This window comes from Melanaphis sacchari, unplaced genomic scaffold (assembly GCF_002803265.2).
Source record: "Melanaphis sacchari strain LSU unplaced genomic scaffold, SCAv2.0 Contig639_pilon_pilon, whole genome shotgun sequence".
Classification (NCBI taxonomy): Eukaryota; Metazoa; Arthropoda; class Insecta; order Hemiptera; family Aphididae; genus Melanaphis; species Melanaphis sacchari.
In genome coordinates, this window is record NW_020271453.1 from 41,865 (window position 1) to 68,707 (window position 26,843).

The window sequence follows — 26,843 nt, forward strand, 5'->3', positions numbered from 1 at the left end:
ATCAAAATTTTATAGTGCATATTTTTGCATATTCTAACGTCAGTTTATGTTCTAAATTTTTTGCATATATAACAAAAAACCGTACAAATATACACCTAACAATCCAAAAAGGAAAAAAAAATAGAATATAGGTACGTTTATACAATATTAATATAAAATATTTCACGTCTCAAAGGATATTCGGACGCCAAAAATAGGTTAGGTTATTGTTATTACAAATAAAACACTATATTTAATTGTTCTTCGTACTTATTTCCCATATATTTCAGTATATCAACAATATATCTACTATTTAATTTTAATAAAGTATTTTTTATTATGTATCAATGATTAAAAATTAAATTACAATTTAACAAATTACATTTTTGTATTCCACATTTTCGATTTTAAACGAAGTGATGAATGTATTGATTTAACAATGATGTGTTTTTATTTTTGTGTCTGTGTACACTGTACAGCATTTTTAGTTACAATAGTAATGAACAGGGTTTAATTAGCCCAGTATCAAGTATTGTGTAAAAAAATTAATTTGAAGATTTAAGTTATAAACTTCCTTAAAATTCATTGTATATTAAATTTTATGAGGATCGACATGAATGGAAATCTAGATTGATTAAATTACTTGAATTTGAAGATCATGTGAAAAATCCTATAAAAATAGAACAATGTTCCTTTTCAAATACAGAATTTTCATTGGAATCTAATAAAGATGAATTTAAATACAATCATTGATATATTTTTAAAATAACATAGGCTTCCATGTAATTTCATATATAAAAGACAAGAATTAATTGTGATTCTCGGAATAATGAACATTTTATTTGGTACTGTGCTAAGTGTATAGATTGTGATTCTGAAATGGAAGAATGGTCAGACATGGAGCCTAAAGGTAGTGATCACTCATCCTATTCTATGTACTAATGACACTAGAAGTACCGAAACATTGCATGACACTAAGCGTCCATTAAAAGATTTTAAATGAAAAATGGTTGAGGAACAATTGTCATTAGATTTTGGATCTAATTAGAAGAGAAAAAATATCAGTGATTTGGAATTTGGATGTACTTTTTCACTTAATCTTTATATTCTTAATACTTTTAAGTAAAAAATTATTGCATATTAGTTATAGATTCTACAGGTAGCTTAGTACAAAAAAATTAAAAGAATAAATATGAACAATTATCAAATAGTATTTTTCTTTAGGAAGGAATAATAAATACGGGTTTTAGACAAATTACAGTAGTACAAAAGATGTCTGAAAGTTTTGATACAGACAATATAATCAAATGGTTATGGCATTGGAAAAAGAAATAGTTATTCGATGTCCCTACGAAACAATGAGTGATTATTCATTACCAATACTTGGTGCTATGTCTCTTTTTTTTGTAATACATCCTTAAGTAAATATGTTGACAAATGTTTTTTATGCTTAAATAAATAACATAGTAAGTTATCATGCTGCATAAGAATAGATATTGCCCACGTGGTAAAAATATTTTCTATACTTAAATTTTTGAATGGATAAATAAACATTTAATAAAGTTCTGTTAGTTATCTCAGTTTCCTTTTAGTATCAAAAGACATTGATGGTTTTCGTGAAATTTTAACAAACATACTAACTGTTTTATTAAGTAAAACTGATGGATGACTAGATAAGTTTTGTACAAAACCTAATCCTTCATAACAAAGTAGAGACTATTTAGTAAATCGTATAAACTATATACCAATTCAAGACGAAGTACATGGAATAAATTTCGATTTGTAAGAAACATTTAACAGAGACTCTGAAAAAAATTTTGTTTCTGGTTTTGATGAACGTCCTAACCAGATTACAATATTTTTAGAAGATGTATTAAAAACAAGTAAAGATAATTCTTAACATAAAGGTAACCGTTTGTCTGCCCATTTACGTTCATACTAACCACTGATGCTATACATTTATGTAAGCATTCCCTCTTTGAACATTTATCAAGCAATTATTGTTTAATTCCCTATATGATATTGCAACTTCTGCAATTTGTCAAAAGAGACTTTAAAGAACTAAAATGTCATATTATTTGTTTTGAACGTAAGCCAGTGACAGCTATGACAGCCAAGACAGTAGATAGATTTGTTATAGATCATTTAAATACCATAAATAGTAATGCTCCACTATTCAAGAGTTCCCAAGTTTGAAACTTAGAAAAAATAAATAAGCAAGAAATATTCGTTAAAGACTAGGATACAAAAAATACATTATTAATTCAGAAAACTAAACCACTTGATATCATTGAGATTCAAAATGATTATAGTATTCAACATGACAAAGATGTCATGATACTCAGACCTTCAAAGCGAATATTGGATATTAATGACTCGTATGATAAAGAATTTGACAAAGAAATAAATGACATGCTACCAAATGTAGTTTCTGACAAAAAACTGGTTCTGCGCCCGTAATTATTTTAAGAGAGTATATTTGATAATGATGTATATAACCATTTTATTGATGAAAGTTCTGATCAATTTTTGAATTTTTGCAAACCAGTGGCCTGTGGAAATGTTCCCAAATTATATATAAAGTACGAGTTAAATTAATAAGGAAAACATTTAACGAAGATGACGGAGTATCTGGTTTGAAAGTTATAAACTGTGAATATAACGTAACATTCAGAATTTATAAATTATTACAAGAATTTCTTTCAGCTAAAGAACACATCAAATGTTCTAATCGTAAAAATGCCAATAACTTCAAAATTTATAGCACAATTTTATTATTGGATAGTGAACAATTTTAGAAAATATCAAATTTGGAAGGGTTGCTAAAAACATATACAGGTAAAAGAAATTATGACTGTCGTCAACCATCATGCAGCAGAATAGTTTCAGCAAGCAAAAAAATAAATCATCATATATTTATTAAAATGGACCAAGTCGTAGGAACTAAAAATTTTACTATGGCTCATTTTCCATTAGAATTAAGTGTCAATAACGAGAGATACGTATCATTTATTAATTAATTAATTGATGAAAAAAAATTAAATTATTCTACATTATACTTTTTTACTCAGCATTTTAATAAATTAATTTATCAATTATACAAATGGACTGTATATAAATCGTGTAAGCCGTTTGGAAACAAACCCAATATGGGAAATCTACAACGATTTAGTTTAAAAAAACGTCAGATGTAAGAAACCAGTACAGAAGAAAGGGAATTCACATTGATTATTTTATACAAAAAAGTAATTTTTTTATTTAACTATTTTACAGTTTTATTTTATATTTTGATTATTAAAGATACGAATTAACACTTGTTTTACCAGTCATATTTTTTTTTATTTTAAAATTTGTAAAAATGAAAAGAAATAAACCATATTTTCAAGGCAGCTAATTGTATATTAGCATGAATGATTTCCACAAAGGTGATTTCAGTAGGTAGTTATTAAATACTAATATATAAAAAGTTTTAAAAACTATAAGCGTTTGTTTTCAAAGAAATTATTGAGATAGTTGAGCTTGTTTCTGTTGGCGCAGTTTATTAATATTAAGTTCTAATTTAGTTTAATACAAACTTAAATCATCTTCAACATTAAATGTATCTCTACAATTACATTTAACATAAATTAAACTTGGAAAAACCTCTTTCACATAAATAAGTGGTGGAAAATCTAATAAGAAATTTTACAACAGTACTAGACAGTTATTTTTGTTCCTTTCTAACACAGATCCAAAAATCTAACAATATACTACCAGAATTTAAGAATTATTTTTCATCATGGGATCACGTGAGACTTCAATGAGCTGTTCCTCATCAAAAGTAGTCAGGTTAGTGTCCGTAGCGTCAACATCAAAGGGATCACATATACATCTTTCCGTGTGTTGCGGGGTCCAACCAGCTCTTCCGGGTTGCCCCGGAGACACTCGACCCCTTTATGTAGTCCCGTGATTATCTCTTCTGGGCGGGAGAACCGAATGTTTATCTAGGAAACCCTTCCGTGGCGCCGCCACTCATAAGGCGTCATAATGAGTCACCGCCGCAACCAGGGGCCGACGGATACCGTCCGAATCAGACCCCTTCTACTAAAGTGGTACTCCCACAACCACCATTAGTCTTTAATCAAGTGTGACGGACATGCTGCGGATGAGCGGGAGTTCTCTGTGAGTCTCCGCGGTCGCGCGCTCCATGGCTATCACCCCCGGAGCGTCGGGGTGCTATTAGCAAGCCAACCCGACGGGGCTTACTTCGAGTCCCGTGGTACGAGGTTCGAACCCGGTGTTCAAGCCCTCACAACTGCCTTGTCTTTAAGCAGGTTGTCGGGGCACCTCTCCGTATACCACGACGACCCCCTTTTTGTGCTTACTTTTTATCTTTTAGCAGATTGCCGTTTCTGCTTGGAGCCTCTTTCGTATCAAGCCCTGAGCCGGCTGAATACGCGCGCTCACGTGTTTCGCCCGAATGGTGGTCTGGCCCCTATCGCTCGAGCTCTCGATCTAGACAAGAATTCATTCATAAGAGAGAGAGGGCGCCTAATTCGCCCCGCGAGGTATCACGTACCTCACTCCCGGCTAAGCGGGTCTTAGTACGGAGGGCGTTCAACGATCTTGTGGTGGCATCGACTTAGTTCTCTGGTTCCGGCTACTGGGTTCCGCTTCGCCTGCCACTATCCGGTATTTCACAGGTTTCAAGTGCTGGATCATTTAAGTCTTAAGTTCAGTAAAATCAGATACATTTTTCTTATTATCTTGCAAATATATGTTCAATCTTTCAAAAATCTCATCTCATTTCTTTTTTTGTATTTCTTTTTCCCAGAGAGTGATCTTTTTAGTCATTGCATTGGTTTTCATTTCTACGTGAAAAATATCAGAAACACTGCCGTGCATGGACAAATTCCAGATGTTGAGTTTTTCAAAAATATCACTAAAATAAGCCAACTTCAAAAGCCAATTAAATTCATTAATTACTATGTACAAATGCGATTGGTGTTCAGTTAAATAAATATTCAATTCTTTGCGAAGTTCAAACACACAGAAAAAAACATTTCCCGTGATAGCCATCGTACTTTAGTGTGAAACAATACATTTTTACGAAGGATCCCTATATCCTGACATAAAATTTTAAAAGGACGGTTCATGAATTTTACGACAGGGGTGAGTATCCTACATCACAATTAATAAAACAAAATTAATTACTCAGGAGGTCTAAAATCAATCAAAAGATTCCTTAGGAACTTAAAATTTTCTTATAAAAAGTGTTGTGACGGTCATCAATTTTTGATGGAGCGTAACGGTAAGTTGCGTTCGAATGTACATTTTTAAGACAAATTAGTAAAATTTGCCAAAATAAAAATTCTCGACCAGTTGTGAATGTTGATGAAACATAGCTGAATCAAAATCATTCGAAGAGCATTGCATGGCAACATGATAATATGGTGGGTCCAAAATCCCTACTGGAAACGGTGGACGTTTTATAGTTGTTCATTCAAGATGTGCTAAATATGGGTTCATTCGAAATTCAAAATTGGTTTTCCGTAGTAATACTATCAATTCTACGAATTACCACAGCCAAATTAATTTTGAAGTATTCAAATCTTGGTCCATACATATGTTGAACAACCTTGTAGAACTGCCTGTGATTGTTATGGATAATGCATCCTATCATTCAACTCTCATCGATAACTTTTTCAAAAATAATACGCGAAAAGCAGATATGCAGGCTTGGTTGACCAAAAAAAAAATGTCAAGTTTACAGCAATAGAAAGTCTAGATAAACTTAGAATGAGAGTTAAAGCATTAAAACTATTTGATAAAAAATATGAATTGGATGTATTGGCATTGGAAATAGGCTACAAAGTATTTAGATTTCTACCGAACCATTGTCAATACAAATCAATTAAGCTAACATGGGCCTAGGTAAAAAATCAAGTGGCAAAAAACAATACAACATTTAAAATGGTTGATGTTAAAAAGTTGACTCACAAAGCATTGGATTCGGTAATTCAACAATGTAGTAAACCCAAAATTATAATTTATAAATATGAATAACGTAACGTAATAAATTATACCTAGTATAATTTATAATGAGTTATTACAGGTATTATTACGAAAGATTTGAAAAAGCCTAAATATTGATCAAAGGTGAAAACAACAAGTTAATTTTACACCAATATACGTCATTAGTAGAACCCGCATAAATACGGGTAAAGCACTTATTAACATTTAGAAGATAGTCAGCATTGGTCGACAGCATAACACGCTTACGACAGTGCATTTTGTGAAGTAATTGTGCTTTACATATAGTAATAAATTATTTAATATTAATACTTGTGAGTGTTAATTTCTTCTACCTATTTTTCTCAAACCACAACATCTCAAGACTGACGTCGTTTAAATAATTAATTGTACTGTGTTCAACGTGTCCTGCACGGCGATCATTACAACAAGATTGGGAGAAGTGTGTGAGACATGCCGAAGCATTGCAAAACCAAGATAACGACAAAGAGTTTATAAGAGACAGTATGTTGGATCAAATAATTTTGATTTTGTTACAAGATGACAGCGATTGGAAGTTCAGTGACGATGAAGTAAATTCTGAATAACATTCGCAAATTCGCAATTATATATTATAATTATATTCATTTGTATAGTTATTTTTTTATTCTGCTATTATATTGTGCTGTATGTGTTATATTTGTTTTGTTATTATTATAATTTTTTTAATATAATATTTTAAAATATATACAAGTGTATTTGAAAAAGCGCTGTAAATTATATTGTTATTTGATAACCACTACAACAAATGGTCTATTTGGATCGTGGCGGTCAGCCGCCATTTTTCAATATAGACTCCACATTAGATATAAATATCCAACTTCCTTAAAATTCATTTACTTAATTAAATAGAGTTATGACTAATTTTCTCGGAAATAACGAAAAAAATTTAGAATATGATAAATAAACATTTGTCGTGTGTGCTCTATAATGTATGATTGGTATTACGTTTTTGATATCACAAACGCTAACTTAATTCACTCAATAATAATAAATAAGGAAAAACCGAAGATATAATACGTACGGCAGAAAAACTAACAAGTAAGGAGAAAGATATTAGACTACAAGTTAATGAGCAAAAAACGAAATATTTAATAATGTTACGAAGAGAACATGTACAAGATTCGTTAATAGTTGGAGACTTTACCTTCGAAATGGTATCAAACTTTAAATACCTAGAAGTATATATCAACCAACAAGCAAATAGCTATGAAAAAATTAACAGAACAATACGGCAGGAAATAAGAGCTATTCTGCACTTGTACCATTATTTAAGTCAAGATTACTTTCCAGAAATACAAAACTAAGATAATATTAAGTGCTTATTAGACCTATAGTCCTATATACCTGTGAAGCGTGAGAATCAACAAAGTCGGATAAAAAAAGACTACTACTATTTGAATGAAAAATATTGCGTAAAATCTACGGGCCCAAAAGAAACGAGGATAACACGTATGAAGAAAGAACTAATGCAGAGTTGAGGACAATATTCAATGAAAAAAATATAGTAGGGATTCTTAAAATCAGACGGATAAGCTGGGCTAGACACGTTTGGAGAGCGGAGGGCCAAACAGTGCATAACATCATATTATTATGGAAATCAGACAAGAAACGATGATCTGACCGAGTCAGAGATGACCTCAAGCTCCTAAGAATACGAGGGAGAACAACTGGCGAAGAACAGGGAAGTATGGAGAGGTGTAGTAGAAGTGGCGATGAACCTACAAGGCCCGGAATAAGCCAAAAAAAAAAAAAAAACTTAATTCACTAAATAACACATTTTTTGTAAGTTAATTTTATCATAAAATTTTTTTTTTTCACATCAAATGACAAATTGTTAAAAATGACAGGATCCAGTTAATTAATAAACTTCTGGCCAAAACTTGTATTGGTAAATTACAATTTGCTATTACATAATATATCTTCCACAATTAGCTTGCCATTTTGTTTACTAAAGAAAAAGCTAGACTTTTTATTAACAAACATTATAGTAATTAGAGTTTTTGTAGAACAATTTTAACAAAAGTATGTTTAACTGAAAAAGGTAGACCCAAGGGAATTATCCTTTTTCAAACATATACGAATTATACTGTTTTGTTGAACCCTCAATGGATCTAGAACATTTTTAGAGGCACCTCCCCAAATTACCTTGCAATATTGCATTTTATATTTTTTACTCAATTTAACAATCGAATGTTAATCCTAAATATTTTATTCTATTGACAATACTGAAATTTAGGCAATTACAGTTTGATCCATTTGAACATTCGTAATTTATTCAATAGGTGGTAAAAAATAATTTATTGAAAAAATATGAACATTTGTATTCGTTGAAGTTTAAAGACAATTTTTTAATATTTAACCACTTTATTACTTTCTTAAAATTTAATTTCGTCATTTTTCTTAGACTTTCCTTATTAGAACCAGATAATAAAAAACATGTATCATCCGCATATACAACAATTTTTCCGTCAACATTCATAGCACATAACCTATTTATATACATTATAAACAAAATTGGACCTAGAATAATTCCCTGAGGTACACCACACACAACTTAATTTTCCTGTACTAAAACCTCATTTGTATTTGTAATTTGTTTCCTTTTATTAAGATAACATTTAATCCAGATTAAACAAACACTACTAAACAAAATTAAATCTTTGAAATTTCCACAAAACCATTTCACTTTGTTTAAAGCACTCATTTTTCTTAAATTGACTTCTCTAATACCAGCGCACGCAAAAGGTAAAAACATTTTAAATCTATTGCATTTGATAACTTCACTATCGTACATTTCGTCGTTTAAACAGAGCACATCAACATAATTACTTAAGTTTTAATTATTTAAAATATCACAACTACGAAATTCAGATAAGACAACCATTAACGATCAACGTCCATTTTGCAACGAATACCAACTGTTAACTAAAATAAACGAACATTATTTATTTTGATTTTGATTATAATATAAGTGTGTACTTACTAAATATCTTATAGTACCGAAATTGAGAATTAACTGTTCATAATTAATGGTTAATCATTATAATATAACATAAAATATAATCCATGTTATAATATTTAACTCGATAAATTTATCACTCATCATAAAAATAATCAAAAAGTATTATTGAATGAACCGTTGATTTGAATTCCATCGGATCCGGACATTTTGGCGTGGCCTTTCGGCGTAGTCTCTTTAAATTACTTCACGAAATTATTTTAATAAAATTAATTTAGATAATAAATGTTAACAATAATTATATTGTACCTACATTATTTATCAGTTTTTATCTCACTGTAATCGGTTACCTGCAGGTGTACAATATCAACTCTATACTATTGCAGAACATTATCTTTATTACAGTCTAGGTAAATATAGATATATGTATATAATTAACCTATACACTGTATCGATAGACAATCATTGAGTAATAATAAAAGAAATAAGATAGTCAGTAGTTAGTAGTCACCATGGCGCAAACAATGGAAACTTTCCGAGGACGTGAAATGTTTGTACATGACGAGTATATGTATATTTTTGATGCAGTTAGTGCAAATAAATTAAAAAAGTTTTGGCGATGTTGTTACAAAGATTCGTGTAAGACGAGAATTCATACAACAGTTGAAACTTTAGAGGTAAATTAATATTTCATTAATTTTATTATCAGGAGACATTGAGTACATATTTTATTATGGTTTTAATTATTAGGTTTTAAAACAAATAAATGAACATTTGACCCATGACTCAGAGGTGGCTAAGATTGAAATTAATTTTGCAGTCACTAAGACGAAAAATGGTATACGTGAGAAATGAAACCAATATCAAATAGCATTAATGAATGTGTGAGTGAATTATCACAAGTAGGAAAGGTAAATATAATAATTTTAATAACTTGCTTGAGAATTAATTTTAAGTTAATATTAAAATACTTAGGGAGCTTTGGCGGCCGATGGAACTTTAAAAAACAAATAAAATTCATAAGACGAGAAATTCAAGAACAACTGATTCTCCAAAAGATTTGACTACACTTATAATACCAGATAATTACCAGTTATATTCGCCATCTGAAGGTGTAACTGAACAATTTTTACTACACGGTAGAGGACTTGGAGCCGATATAATTATAATTTTTTTTCTTCCTCAAAATTTAAATATTATATCAGAGTCTTCTAATTGGTATGTCAATGACACTTTTAAGGTACCACTTTATTTATTTTCACAAGTATACGTAATATTAAGTAAATACCTCGATGGCCCTATTTATGCTATTTTATTCGATAAAAAAATCAAACGTATGAACGACTGTTTAAAATACTACTCGAATAAAAGCCCGGGTTAAAACAAAAATTAATTGCCTGCGATTTTGAGCAAGCTGCGATTAAAGCAGTTAAAAACAATTTTCCTGAAGTTCAAATTCATGGATATTTATTTTATTTGACAAAAAAGTTTAGACTTAGAACGGGTGACCTGGATTTATTTTTAAAGTATAATAATTGTTATGCTCGTGTTACATGATAGGTATTCATGCAACAAATTTAAGTTTTTGGGATATGAGTTAATTTATTTAGTAATGCAAATTATAATATTAACATTAAATTTAGTATAATTCGTAAAACTTGGTGATACTTTTTAGAAGCACGACACTAGCACGACTGACTATATACAATATACTTATATTAAAGGTAACGTCGCGCTTACGCCCAGGTCGAATATCGGTGCGATTAGACCGATAAGGCGATAACAATAATATTAAATAGACAGTGCGCCGGAACAATAATGATGCAGAATTTTCAATTTATATTAAAATTATTTTGGCTTTAGCTTTTGTTAAAATTGACGACCTTTACTATAGTATAAACTTATTATATGATGAGCTACCTAAAGAAATATTCCCTCTCTTAGAATGGTTTGAAGAAAACTACATCGGTACAGTTATAAGAAATCGTCGTCGAAGTCCACGTTTCCCCCCTTATAATTTGGAACATTCATGATCGCGTACTTATTAAAGAAGATCGAACAAATAATCAAGCCGAAGTTGCAAATTTTCGGCTTAATCTTCGAATGGCAGTTGACCACCCGACACTATGAGCATTTATATCATGTTTGAGTAGAATACAAAGGATCCGAGATACCTTCTTTCGCCAATTAGAAAATGGGAAAAGTCCACCAAAAAAAAAAAAAAAAAAAAACATAAACGTCGATGAACGGATTTTAAAATTAGTCAGCGATTATGATAATCGTTATATTATATACTTTTTAAAAGGAATAGCACATAATTTAAGCATGATGAACTGAATATTTATTACTTCTTATTTTAATTAAATTTCTATTTCATTTTAATTATAATCTAGAAAAATATAAAATGAGATGTACAAATTTAAACAAGAAGTTTACTGGCAATTTCTTGAAATGACTACGCCAAAACGACCCTACGCCGAAACAGCCTTACGCCAAAATGTTCTTAATCGGACCTCCGCGTATTGATTTTAGGAAGTTAATCTCAATATTAGATTGTTCAATTTATTAATTTTAAACATATTTTATGAATAGAAAAAGTATTCCCAAAAACAGTGTTTTAAAAATTTCGACTATTTTTAAAATAATGTAGGTATTCAAGATTTGTTCAAAATCAATCGATAATAATCAATGAATTTGATTTTAATATCAATATGTATTCATATTAATGAATAAAATAGATCGTTTGCAATCTTTATAACTCTATATTATAAAAAAAACATTGTAAATAACATAAAAAATAATGTAAAAGAAATTTATTGATTTATACTTACATCCTTGAAACATTTTTAATATTCCCCCACTACCACTATCTGCATTGGATTTTTCTTCTGAAGAATGAATAAAAAAACAAGTCATTAAAAAAATCAATCTAAAATTATGGAGTGATACTTTAAATATAATCATTATTTATAGTTTTATTGTGACATTAAAACAATAAAAAAAAAAAAAAATGTTCAAAATTCTAATTGAGTGGTGCGCAACACTCCATCATTTCCTACATCAGCCTGATAAATTGCAACACAACACTTACAGAATTAATTTAATAAGTATAATTGAACATTTTTAACTGTAAAATATATCCAAATAATGATATTCAGAGTAGAAGCGGAACGGCGCACATATCTTAGCTAATTTTATGTAAATCTATATATAATTATATTGCCATATTGAGTATTGTATTTGTACTTACTGTATGGAATATCTAATGCTTCAAACCTATTTTCTGTAGTAAAATTAACAACAATGTTAGGTATTTAATTATTCTAAAATAATTTATAAATAGTTTACGCCTTTGAATTTAGGTTAAAAAAATGATTAAAGTTATTATCCATCAACTAAGTATTCATTATTATTGTATATTAACTAAAATGTTTATTAAACATTCGCGTACTGTTTTTTCGACATATCCTTGTATTATCTTATTATTACCAATATTTCTTTTTTAATAATAATTAGATTTTTTAATTATTACGAACGATTCAAGTTTCTTATGAAATATAAATATTAACTGTAAAATAAAGTACTATTATTTTTTTTATAAACATTAATACATATTTTATTATTTTTTTTTTAATGATATTTTCTTCGAATTTTAATGACTATAATAACGATAGGTATTTTAACACTCACTTGGGTTTACGGCTTTAAAATACAAAACAATATTTTTAAAATAGTAAATTTTGCATTAATGACATTATTTAAATTGTCTCAGGTTCTTTTATATTTTAATAATGTAAAATAAAAAAAATAAAAGTTATGGGTATAATTTATTCATGTTTACGTTTAAGTAAATTAATTTTTTTTTTTTTTTTGATTCAACTGAATTTACGAATACACTACTTTGTCTAGTTAATAATAAAAAATTGCAAATCCATTAAGAAAAAAAAAACTTAAACTATTAACGATAAAAGCAATCTATCAAAAATTAATGAACAAATCAATGGTATAGTATTCAAAGCAAACAAAAAAGTATAAATAACATTATCCATTGTTGGGAAATGCATTGATTATACTAACATTTCAACATAAATATACACAATATCACTTACTTATTGATTTATTGAAACTTCCTAAAATTTGAATAATATTTCTTAATTATAAATTTTGATATTACCGAAATCAACGTTCGCAATAACAAACAATTTGAAATTTTTAAACCATTTCTTTTCATAACAATAGCAACAATTTATTTGTATAATAAAATCATCCTATTATCAAAATTCATTAACATATTATAATTTTTATATCTTTCACCTCTTTCACTACCTATATGCTAATAGAATGAACAAATAACAATATCTCGCAATAAATACTACAATAATAATAATAATAATAATAATTTTATAAGCTAAAAGCGATAACTAATAATTAATAGTTCGAAAAATATGGTTCGGAAGATAAAATATATGCCATGAATTCCGATTATTAATTAATAGAAATAAGACTTGAAAACTAAATGCTAGATTATCTAAAAAAAAAAAAAAACAATTTGAAACAAACAAATAATTTTTATAGTAGACTCTATATTTGTATTTTTATAATATTAATCAATTAGACCACAAAGAATAATAGGTAGCTGAGAATAGTGAGAATGTAAAACTATGTTACTTCTAATTAATAATTAATATAACAATCTTCTTCTTCTTATAATATAAAACGAAGAATAGTTGCTACACGGGCCGATAGGTTTAGTGTCCCGACCAATCGAAAAATTAAAATTTTTTTTTCCAGGCGTTATCCGATATCTCCCGTCGTCGTCGTTATCGTTATCTCCCGCCGTCGTCGTTATCGGTCGGTATTACTTATTATTATTGTTTTTATGTACTGTTTTTTCCGCTTTTCGCCCGGTTTTCCGGCCTTTTGAGACCTTTTTCCGTCGCGTTCTCGACGCTATATTCCGGAGCGGGTCTTTTTCGTCCCGTCGGTGCGTCCCCGAATTCTGTTCGCGGCCGTCGCTGTCGCCGTCGCGTCCGGAAAACGCGTACTCGCGGCGCGTTCTCCGGTCGGTCGTCGTATCGTCACTACTGTTTTTTTTTTTTACGATACGATAAATCGTTTATCCGTATCGAATACGCGTCGTTTTGTTTTCGGTCTCTCCACCCTCGGACGCCTTTGCGCGACCTCATCGGTACTGTTTCGACGGCGTACGAAATACGATTTATTTTACTATGTGTATAAAAAAGAAACGCGCGTCGTGTTTAACAGATTCTCATGTGTATCACAAAACCAGAACGCGAGAGTCTTGCTCTCGAGTCGTCTTAATGCTTTTATTCGCATACATTTGAGGCGATATCGTGATATGTGTCTGTGATAATAAATTTGGTACGTCGTTAAGACGTATACGATTAAAAAATGTAAACGAATACGTCGGAAACACTCTAAACGACAATTAATATGCGATTTACGGTTTCCTGACACTCGAATCGTAAAAATTGTATCGGTTAAACGACGTATAATGTAGTATTCGTCGCATCTCTAAAACGGTTTAAGTACTCGAGATTTGACCGTTGATTACAACTCAAACTGTAGTCGATATGTGTTAGGATAGGTCCCCTGACGTTAGGTAGGCAGGTTCGAATCCCGCTCCGGCGTATTCCGGGCGGCCCCGTAAGAACAGCGTATTTGTATTTTTTGCATTTTTTTTCTCATTTAATTCGATCATTGTTAATTGCTATTTTCGTTTTGATATCCAGTCTTATACAACTACTCATGAAATATTTTTCAAATTTTAAAAATGATTTTTGATCTCACACATGTAATTTTATATTGCTTGATTGATGATGACAAAATATATTATATTATAATATACTTTACACGAACATTAAATCACACAATAGTATTCAATTATTCATTGTTTAAATAGATTAAAGATAGATTATTGTATTCAATTAAACCAATTATAGTTATTGCTAACAGTCTGCACAATTCAAATGTACATATGTGATATACAATTTATATTATAGCCAGAGGATATTCTATTGATGACAATACAGTTGTTTCACTTAGTTTTGACCGTGAATTCACTATTTTATATGTTAAGCCTTTTAGTTGTTTATATTTGAAAGATACAGGGGAAAAACAGTAGCACATTAAATATTTTGTCATCACAGAAAGTGCATAATATTTCTTTTCGATATCTAACCATCTATAAAATATCAAAAAAAATATTAATTATGTATAGGTTTTTGATCTTCAACTCGCTAACGTTTGACATACATTTTCCATAATACGTTTAACATCTCTCCTTTATGCCCACATCGTCCGCTAATAATAATATCACACCTAACCATACCTGGGAGGTTCAAACGCGTTTAACTGGATTTTCAGTGGTGATCGCTTGATTCGACTTAAACATTTTTGCGTACTGAACAGCACAAGCACAATGCCTTCGACGTCAGGAGGTATGACAATCCGCCGCAGGCGGATTGCCCTGTCAGTAATCGATATTCATTGGACGATGACTGATAACTGGACACTTGATAACCGTTTCGGTGTGTATTTATTTATTTTCCATACTCAAAAGCATCGGGCGAGCCACGGGAAATTCATCCAATCCGCCGAAATCGGATTTCCCTTTCAGGTATCGACTTTCACCGTACCAGGCGATGACTGATACCTAGACACTCAATTGCCGTTTTCGTAACAAGCTACGGGACGAGGTTCTTCGACGTTAGTTAGGCAGGTTCGAAACACGTTCCGGCGAAATCCGTGCTGTACGATCTTCTTCTTCTTGTCGTGTCCGATAATAAAAAATGCCAATAACAATTTTATAAAATAATTACATCAAATAAAATACTAATAATAATAATAATACAAAAAAAAAAAAAGGAAATATACAATAAATTAATTTGGTACGTCTAATAAATCACATTTTTTGGTAACGTTCTATATGTTGTGTTGCGACCAGTAAGCGGCCACCTCTATTGCAATTGTGTTTGTCAGAATCAGATCTTCCCTGGTGGCTTGTATATCGATGTGATTGTACATTTTTTAGTTTCAATGGTTAGAATTTCAATGTTTTTTGTGTGGCTGAATGCAGCGCTGTCAATGACTAGGCCGGCCTAGCAAATATTGCACTTCCGTAGAGTGCGTTAGGTATTTCGATTATTAGGTTCATTCCCGGGATTCTTGGACGGATACTAGTTTCGTCACGGTGCGTCTCTTGTAAACACAAAACATCACATTGGGTTTCCGTGCATAAGGTAGCAAGTAGTTCGCTTTTACACGCTGAGAAACCCTCGATATTTTGTGTTAGCACTGTAAATGCCGAGACATTAACAGAGGTTGGTCCTGATAAGGACCGTTTCGAGGAGCTATATGGCATTTTTTAGCACCGGTGTTGGCAGAATTAGTTAGCTGTGAGGATACAGCATTAACAGGGGCACCACGTGAAGGTTTCTGTCAAGCCCCCTGCTGTACGATAACTGACCAAGTATTCGGATTTTTTGCATTTTTTTTTTTTATTTTTAAATTTTGTGTTAATTAATTGTAATTTCTGTTATCAAAAAAATGATTAAATATATATAGTTTTTTGATCTTCGACTCACTATTTACCGCGACTCGCTAACGTTTGACATGTATTTTTATTAATACGTTTAAAATCTCCACTTTGCGCTCACATCGTCCGCGATCCGACGCAGTCGGATTGCCTACCTGGGAGGTTTAAACGCGTTTAACTGGATTTTCAATGGTGATCGCTTGAGAAATCAAGCGCTCGATTCGACTTAAACTTTTTTGCGTACTAAACAGCACAACGCCTTCGACGTCAGGAGGTATGCCCTGTCAGGAATCGATATTCACTGGACGATGACTGATAACTAGACACTTAATTACCTTTTCGGAATGTATTTATTTATTTTCCATGCACAAAAGCACAGGGCAAGCTACGGGACAAGGTGTATTACACTTGTAAATTTAATGAAATAACCCACCACTAAACGTTCGAATTGGACTTTTATAAACTTTTATTGTATTATAAGATTATTATTTACGCGTTTAAAACGACACCGCCAAAGTGTAAAACCACTAAATCAGAGGTACCAACGTCTCAAACATCGTTATCATTGGTTTCGCCTACTAGACTTTTCTAACTGCGGTATTCATAAGTCCTGTCTCCGACCTAGGAAATTCACTACAAATGATTTTCAGCTACCAAGGGTATTCACATACAGCAAGTTTTACCAACCTAGGGTATTCACTTACAGCGAGTTTCACCGGTGCTCGTCTTCTTATAATATAAAACGAAGAATAGTTGCTACATGGGCCGATAGGTTTAGTGTCTCGACCAATCGAAAAATTAAAATTTTTTTTTCCAAGCGTAATCGTTATCTCCCGCCGTCGTCGTTATCGGTTAGATTATTACTTATTCCTTATTACTTATTATTATTGTTTTTATATACCGTTTTTTCCACTCTTCGCCCGGTTTTCCGGCCTTTCGAGACCTCTTTCCGTCGCGTTTCCGACGCTATAGCCCAGAGCGGGTCTTTTTCGTCCCGTTCGCGCGTTTTCCCATCGCGCGGAACGCATCTCTCGCGAGCCGCGCGTCCCCGAATTCCGTTCGCGGCGTGTTCTCCGGTCCGTCGTCGTATCGTCACTACTGTTTTTTTTTTTACGATACAAGAAATCGTTTATCCGTATCGATTACGCGTTTTTTTTGTTTTCGGTGTCTCCGCCCTCGGACGCCTCCGTGACCTTATCGTCTCGATAGCATACGAAATCCGATTATATGTGTATATATATATAATAATAATATTATATAAAAAAAGAAACGTGCGTACCATTGTTGACGTACGTCAGATTATGTTTATTATATACAAAAAAATCGAAAAATCGTTGCTCTTCAGTCGTTGTAATGCCTTTAATCGCATACCTTTGGGGGATATCGTGATATGTGTATGTGATAATAAACTCGGTACGCCGTTAAGACGTATACGATTAAAAAATGTAAACGAATACGTCGGAAACACTCTAAACGACAATTAATATGTAATTTACGGTTTCGTGACACGCGAATCGTAAAAATTGTATCGGTTAAACGACGTATACTATAGTATTCGTCGAATCTCTAAAACGGTTTAAGTGCTCGAAATTCCGTTACGGTTTTCAACTCAAACGGTAATCGATAGGTTTTTGGATAAGTCCCCCAACGTTAGGTAGGCAGGTTTGAAACCCGTTTCGACGAAATCCGGGCGGTTCCATAAGAAACTGCATATTCGGTTTTTTTGCATTAATTTTTTCATTTAATTCGATCATTTTAAATGTTTGTGTTAATTAATTGCTATTTTCGTTTTGATATCCAATCTTACACTACTACTCATAAAATATTTTTCAAATTTTAAAAATGATTTGATCTCACACATTTAATTTTATATTGCTTGATTGATGATGACAAAATATATTATATTATTATATTATTATATTATTATAATATACACAATAGTATTCAATTATTCAAAGATAGATTATTATATTCAATAAATATATATATTTATTTGTATATATGTTACACATTTTAACTTATTATATTATAGTATATACTTAATTAAAAATAAAAACCAATTATAGTTATTACTAACAGTCTGCACAATTCAAATGTACATTAATAATATGTGATATACAACTTATATTATAGCCTGAGAACATTTTATTGATAACAATACAGTTGTTTTGTCATCACAGAAAGTGTATAATATTTGTTTACGATATCTAACTATCTATAAAATATCAAAAAAAAATATTAAATACTATGTACAGCTTTTTGATCTTTAACTCGCTAACGTTTGACATACATTTTCCATAATACTTTTAAAATCTTTCCTTTGCGCCCACAACGTCAGCGATCTGACGCAGTCGGATCGCCTACCTTGGAGGTTTAAATGCGTTTAACTGGATTTTCAATGGTGATAGCTCGAAGATCAAGAACTCGATTCGACTTCAACTTTTTTACGTACTGATCAGTGTAACGGCTTCGACGTCAGGAGGTATAACAATCCGCCGTAGGTAGATTGCCCTGTCATGTATCGATATTCACTGGGTGATGACTGATAGCTAGACACTTAATCACCGTTTCGGAGTGTATTTATTTATTTTTCATACTCAAACGCACCAGGCAACCTACGGGACAAGCCGGTAAAGGTGTATTACACATGTTAATTTAATGAAATGACCGATCACTAGACACTCGAATTGGACTTTAATATACTTTTATTATTATTTACGCGTTTAAAATAACACCGCCATAGTGTAGAGCCACCAAATCAGAAGTACCAACGTCTCAAACGTTATTATCACTGGTTCCGGTCTACTAGATTTTTCTAAATTCGGTATTCTTAAGTCCTGTCTCCGACCTAGAAAATTCACTTCAAACGATTTTCAGCTACCTAAGGTACATACAGCGAGTTTCACCGGTTCTAGTTACAATATAAATAAGAAAACAATATAGTGATATAATAAAGACACTACACACAGTTATAAAACAGTAGTCAGTGTTAACAAATATTAAATACTGAATAATGGTGTGATACGTTTGACCTGAGACGAGTCCGAAAAGGTGATATGATGTGCCTTTATTCGTACACTACAAAAAGACACGTTGCCCGAAAGCCAGCGGCATGCTACGAATATGACAAAATATAATTATGTTGCCTCCTACGCAATGGCGACAAAAACGCGGCACAAAACATAACACGAAATACGGTTTTCTAACCGCAACATTTTTGTTTAATGTTGCTCATTCGCCGTGCGGAAGAGAATAGAGCGAGTTAGGAAAATTTATGAACCGTCAACGGACCGTTAGCATTGTCGCGGACTCACGCTTACGCCTAATACCCAACCGAAATTAAAATTGCGTCCAAAAAATATACACTTAACCCGGCATGAATGGCTTCGGACCTTTTTGACCAACAGATTTCTAATTTCTTAAATAATTTATAATTGGAATCATATTCGTCTTTTTTCTACTCGGTACCTTTTCTTCGACCAATAGAGTTTTGTTGTTTTGTGTTTTGATGTAAGTTTATATCGTTAACATGAACTTATATCGGTTATTGATAAAATTACAATCAAAATAACCGATACCACTATTTTCGTTCAAATAATTTCTTCATTGTTTTCTTGATTTTATAATTATTTTTATTTATTTATAGTATATACAATTTTGACGTCAACATTATATTGACGTTAACGCTTTCCCACATTATATTCACATTTAACTGTTCAATACCGCTTAAAATTTTAGCCGCTAAGTGTTTGAATGTAAATCAAAAGTAAATAAATAAATAATTGTGTATGGGTACTTCATATTTTATTTTATTCATTTTATTATTATATGCAATGAGTTCATGGGACGACAATTATATCCGTGCGTATGTTTTTAGACGAAATAGACGATTATAATGAAAACGGATCAGATGTTTCCGATATTGACTATGAACTTGAAAGTGATCACGACATGATACTACTCAGTCTTATGACAGTGCCGATGAAGCTATTACAAATGTAAGTAGACATGAAGTTACTGTAGAAAATATCGATCTACCGATTTATGTTGGAAAAGATAAATCTATTTGGTATATGTATCCATCGCCTCGTAATGTACGTACTCGAACCCGTAACATACTGAATATACGCCATGGACCAATTGGTTACGTAAAACATGTAAAAACTCCTTATTAGTCCTGGAGCTTATTTTTTCCAGATAGGTACTGTTATTATGGAAATAGTAAAGTGTACGAATATAAATATTTCACGAATGCGACAAAATTATAATATACCAAGAGCTGCTTTAAATACAAATATTGAAGAAATGAAAGCTGTATTTGGACTTTTTAGATGGCAGGAGTGATGTAGTCATCTCATCAAAATCTCAGGGATTTGTGAGTACTGGTATTGATTTTTTTCGGTGAACAATGTGCTTGATTAGATTCCAGTTTATTCTTCATGCTTTACGGTTTGACGATATTACTACGAGAAATGAAAGACGAAGCGTGGATAAATTAGCTCCAATTGGAAACATTTTCAATGATTTTTATACAAAAATGTCAAGAAAATTATGTGGTAGATAAATATACTACGATAGATGAAATGTTGGAGTCATTTCGCGGGAGATGCAACTTTCGTCAATATATTAGAAATAAACCCGCAAAACATGGAATAAAAATTTTTCCACTTCGCGATGCTCGAAAATTTTATACTCTAAACATGGAGGTGTATGCGGGAAAACAACCCGATGAGCCATCTTAAATAGATAACAAGCCCCAAAAAATGGTGGAAAGGTTCGTTCCAACCACACAATGTAGGCGCAATGTTACGATAGATTTGGTTCTTTTCGATTCCACTAGTTCAAACCTTATTTTAAAGTCATCGTCTTACAGTCGTCGGAACTATTAGAAAAAATAAACGTGAAATTCCTCCAATTTTTGTGCAAACCAAAATTAGGCCTGTAAATAGCAGTTTATTTGGATACGGAAAAACTTTTAAAAACACTACTCTGCTGTTATATGTCCCTAAAAAAAAAAAACAAAGTTGTAACTCTCGTATCAACAATGCATCATAGTGTCGATATTGATGATAGTCCAGGAAAGGCAATGAAACCAGAAATACTAACATTTTACACATTTGATCCGCAAAGGAAGTTAAGCTTCCATCTGGCGGAAAAGGCTGCGTCCTCGGTAGCGTTATTCAGTCGACTAATATCAGTGGCTAAGGCAAGCTGGGGCCTTAAAGAAAGGACGACAAGGATCCTGTAAAAATCAGTGTTCCTGAAGCGTATGGGGTATGTGGCCTCGGTATGGGCCGAGCACATGCATGGCTCAGTACCGGCATCGAACACGGGCAAACACCGCCCAAAGACGCCCGTTACAAGCAATGACGGACGCGTATAAGACCACGTCGACGATGACGCTCCAGGTCATAGCCGGAGTACCTTCCCTCGACTTAGAACTAGTACGGCTGGCTAAGATCAAACGGGATAAGAACGCCGTGAGGAGAGGAAACAAGTCGGCGTCAGACGTTGCTGGAAAGGCGAAACAGTATTACGACACAACCATACGCCTCTGGCAGGAGAGATGGGTCGCCAGTGAAAAAGGCAGGCGGAAGGCGATTTGGTTCCCGGACGTCCGGCGCAGACTGGAGAGGCCGTGGTTCGTTCCGGACCACTACATCTCGCAGTTCGTGTCCGGACACGGAACTTCAATTTGTCGCTCCGTCGTTTCAACCTTCAAGGCGAAGCTCGTTGCCGATGCGGTCTCCCAGAAGAAACCGCGGAGCATGTGCTATTCGATTGCCCAGTATATAGCCAGGAAAGAAACAAGTTCGCAGCCGCGACGCAAGCGGTTGGTGTGGACTGGCCGTGCGACTGCGATAACATGACCTCTACGAAGGCCATGTTCCTTGCGTTCAAAACTTTCTCCCGGGAAGTCCTAAAGATGCAGAGCGATCCCGTAGGCACGACCCAGACCCCTAATTTTAAAAATAAAGCGGAAAAGGCGTGTGGCTAGAGGAGGGCGTACGTGCCGGGCACAGCGCACTGCTTGAGACATGGGGACCGTCTTCCTTCTTCCACACGGGCAAAAATCGTCCGAGTGGGCTTAGCCAAAACGACCGTCGGCCGTCAGAAACGACGGTGGGGCGAAAGCCTGCGAAGAACTGGATAGTAGCAGGCGAAGCGGGACTCGATAGTCGGACCCAGGGAACTTAGACGACGCCCCCACAGGTTTGTCGAACGCCTTCCGTACTAAGACCCGCCTAGTCGGGAGTGATGGACGGGACACTGCGCGGGACGAATTGGGTGCCCGCCTTCTAACGGAGGTGGGACAGGATATCTCGTGAGGCGAATTGGGTGCCCTCTCTCCCATATGAATGAATTCTTGTCTAGACCGAGAGCCCAAATCAAAGGGGCCAGACCACGCTTCGAGCGAAACATGTGCACGTATTCAGCCGGCTTATACGAAAGAGGCACCAGGCAGAAACGGTTATCCATCAAAAGGCAAACCGTACGCATCAGAAGGGAGTCATCGAGGTACACACAGTGGTGCCCCGATCGACCTGCTTGCGGACAAGGCAGTTGCAAGGGCCCGAACGCCGGGTTCGAACCTCGTACCACGGAACTCGGAGTAAGCCCCGTCGATTTGGCTTGCTAATAGCACCCTGACGCTCCGGGGGTGGCGGACTCGAGGCGCGCGCCCGCGTGGACTCGCCGAAGTCAGGCGCTCGTCCTCACCGGTGAAGTCACATTTGAGAAAAGACTCGTGGTGGCCGTGGTAGTACTGCCTTAGTAAAAGGGGTTTGACTCAGGTGATAATCCGTCGGGCCCTGGCCGCGGCGGTCACTCTATATGGTCCCTAAGGAGAGGTGACACCTCTGGAGGGTCTCCCGGATAATCATCCGGGCTTCCTACCCGGAAGAGATAGCCACGCGGCTACATAAAGAGGTCGAGTGTCTCCGGGGCAACTCGAAAGAACTCGTCGGACCCCGTTACACACGGAATGATGTACTGGAAGATGTATGTATTAATTTTCAACAAAGAAGAATTGTAAAACAAATACTCGCTATATTCATTTTAACTCACCCATCTGCCGAGAACATACTGTACCAGAATATCCCGAATGTTCTAGAAGCATGGCATTAGATGAAATAGAGTTTTAATTTCAAATAAATGTATCGATGAATTAAATTATTTAATATAATTTTTTATTTATTAATATTATTAAATATTTGGTTATTTTTGGGATTTTAAAAACTTATTTTATTACTTGAAAATTATAAAAAACGAAATGCAAAAAATTAGATGTATGTAAAATATATATCATATTAAGTAAATATTGTGTTTACATGAAGAATAACAATATTAATAATTTTAGTTGACGGATAATAGATCAAAATGTATAATTTTGTATTGTTTAGTCAAAAAGATCAATGCCTCCTCTCACGTGTTTTTAAACAATGCCACTGATGCTGCGTTAACATGTTGTTATCTGCTCATACATTCTTTGATACTTAATGGGCTAACAAATTGTTTTCAATTACAAGTGCTTTAGATCAGAGTTATAATCGCGATTTTGTTTGTAATAACTGGAAGTCGTTGGATTGAAGGCATTATAATCATATGGGCCTACACAAATTGCATTTCCAAAATGTAAAAACACAGTCAAGACCAAGTCTTATGCTAGCTCTACACTCTCGCCGAGGCGACACGAGGCAACGCGAGCATGAGAGTGTAGTCGGTTCACTCGTGTCGTCTCGTCTTGCCTCGCCTCGTACGCGCTCCATTCAGTGTCGGTATTTTGGTCACGAGTCAAAGGACACGTGGCGAAGAGCACCAACTACACTCTCGAATAGTCTCGAGCATGCTTTGCAACCACGTGCTTTTCATAACCGTGCTTGCAACTTGTCAGCTAGTTAGTGTAATTAACCATTATTTTTTTTTGATATTTGAATAATATTTTATTTTAAAAATGTATGACTGGACAAACGAACTGTCAATAAAATTTATAGAGAATTATCAATCTCAACCCGTTTCATGGAACCCAAAGCTCCGGGGTCATAAAGATAAGGCAAAAACAAATGATGCCTGGACCAAAATCAGTAAAGAATTAAATATACCGATTGAAGAGCTGAAGAATAAAAAAAATTCAATAATAGCAACATTTCGCGGACATTTAAGAAAAAAAAAGGCGTCCATTAGATCAGGAGCTGGACTAAATGAGGTTTATCAGCCAATATGGTTTTTATTCAACCAGATTGAGAGTTTTTTAGGGACTATTAATGATTGTAACGCTACGATTAATACTGAACAGGTACGTACATTGTGCAAATAAATAAGGAGGGGTGACATTTCAAAGTTGTATAGTCTTGTTCAGTAAATACATAATACACGTTGAGTCAGTGCTGTACAATTATTTAATGTGTTCTTATACAACAATTTATATAAATACATACCATATGTCCTATTTAAAATTCAAATTATTTTAGTTCTTAAAATCATTTTTTTTTTTTATTATAAATGTTTGATAATTACAAAATTAAGTATTTTAGTTTTAAATTAATTAAAATTATTTTAAGGTTAGTCTACTCTGTTAACTTGACCATGGTACTGCCTGTTATTAAAAAAATATGTTGTAAATTCTTCTCTTATCTGGTTTGCGTCCATTGATGATCTTCGCGGTATTTGATTTAAAGGCCTTAATGCACAATTTCCAACAACTTCGTTTCTCCATGAACCTGGTTGAATTATAGAACCGAAATTATCGCATGAATCTATCGTTCCTGGAGGAGTATATATTGATGCTGAAGTTTCGCTTCTTCTCAAAAAATTATGCAACAGTATACATGTCATGGTAATAATTGAAACTTTTTCTTGGGCTAATGAAATTGGTTTTTTAAAAATTCTGTATCTTGCAGCTAATATTCCAAACACATTTTCTACCACAACTCGGGAGCCTGATAATGTTTGGTTGAAAATAAGTTGTGGTGATCCGGATGTATGTTTTCCAGGATATGATTTCATTAGGTTCGTATCAAGAGCAAATGCTCCATCCCCTAAAAAAACGTATAGAGTGTCTTTATTTGAACCAGGAAGGGGTGATGGCATTGGTAAATTAAGGCTATCTGAACTCATTTTTTGCCACAACGATGAATTTCTAAGTACACCGCCATCACTAATTCGTCCTTGACTTCCAATGTCTGCATACATGAAACGATAGTCTCTACTGACCAATGCCATCAAAACAATACTAAAGGAGTTTTTATAATTATAGTGGTCCGATCCAGTATGGGCCGGGCTTTGTATAACGATATGCTTCCCATCTATCGCTCCAATACAATGAGGAAATTTTGTTCTAAACCCATTTTCTACCGCTAACCTCTCTTCAGGGGAAGACGGCAACTGAAAACAAAATTTAACTGAGTTTTGCGGTTCAAAATATTTCACTTATGTTTAAGCTATTTATAGGCATTCGAAATATTCTATATTTTGAAATATTTATTTTAATTTTAATGTTAGGAGTATAACTCAGGAATTATCCGTGAGATTGGAGAAGATGAAAATAATGATGGTAACGAAACAACCTTCTTAAACACCCTTAATCATGAAACCCTAATAGAAAACCAAATCATAAGAGAAAACCAAACTCCGTCCAAACCTCGACGACGAGGTACTTCTATTGAATTAGATGAAGCTGGAAAACAGATGAAACGGGCATTTAGTACATTAGAAAATTGTATCAATAATAGAAAAGGGGAGGACGAGTACGATTATTATGCAAAGATACTAGCAAAAAAAATACGTAAACTACCAGAAAACGAACGTGAAGTATTCATGTATGAAGTTGATGGACTGTATATTAATTTCTTACGTCGTTCAAACAATCAACCATCAACTTCACGCTCCACAACGCCAATATTTCGAACAAATATTCAAAGCCGACCACTAACTTCACTCGCTTCTTATTCTGAAACTGAAATTATAACTTCAAGTTATCCGCAAAGTGCTGAGTACTCTATTTCTAATCCTTCTTCACCTGCAGTAATACTGCATAGAACACACTCTAATCCTCAGTACTCTAATCCACTCTATTCAGAATAACTGTCCAGCTCTAGTCATGTAACTGATATAAATCTATCAACTAACACAAACATAATAAGTCAAGCATTTTACATTGCTCATGAAGGTGAAGAATATTGATTTATTAATAAGATATGTTATTTTGTTTTTTAATTATATATACAAAAAAGTTGTTTTTATTTTAAGTGATTTTTTTAAAGTTTTTTTTTCCTTAAAACGTCTATACTATTA

General features: G+C 33.4%; 1 protein-coding gene across 1 annotated transcript; it reads left to right on the forward strand.

Moving 5' to 3' along the window:
• Positions 1–24,504: 24,504 nt before the first annotated feature.
• On the forward strand, positions 24,505–26,633 carry LOC112600315. The gene is made up of 2 exons (XM_025347512.1): positions 24,505–24,846; positions 26,052–26,633. The coding sequence occupies exons 1-2, from the start codon at positions 24,505–24,507 to the stop codon at positions 26,631–26,633; spliced, it is 924 nt and encodes a 307-aa protein (XP_025203297.1).
• Positions 26,634–26,843: the final 210 nt, after the last annotated feature.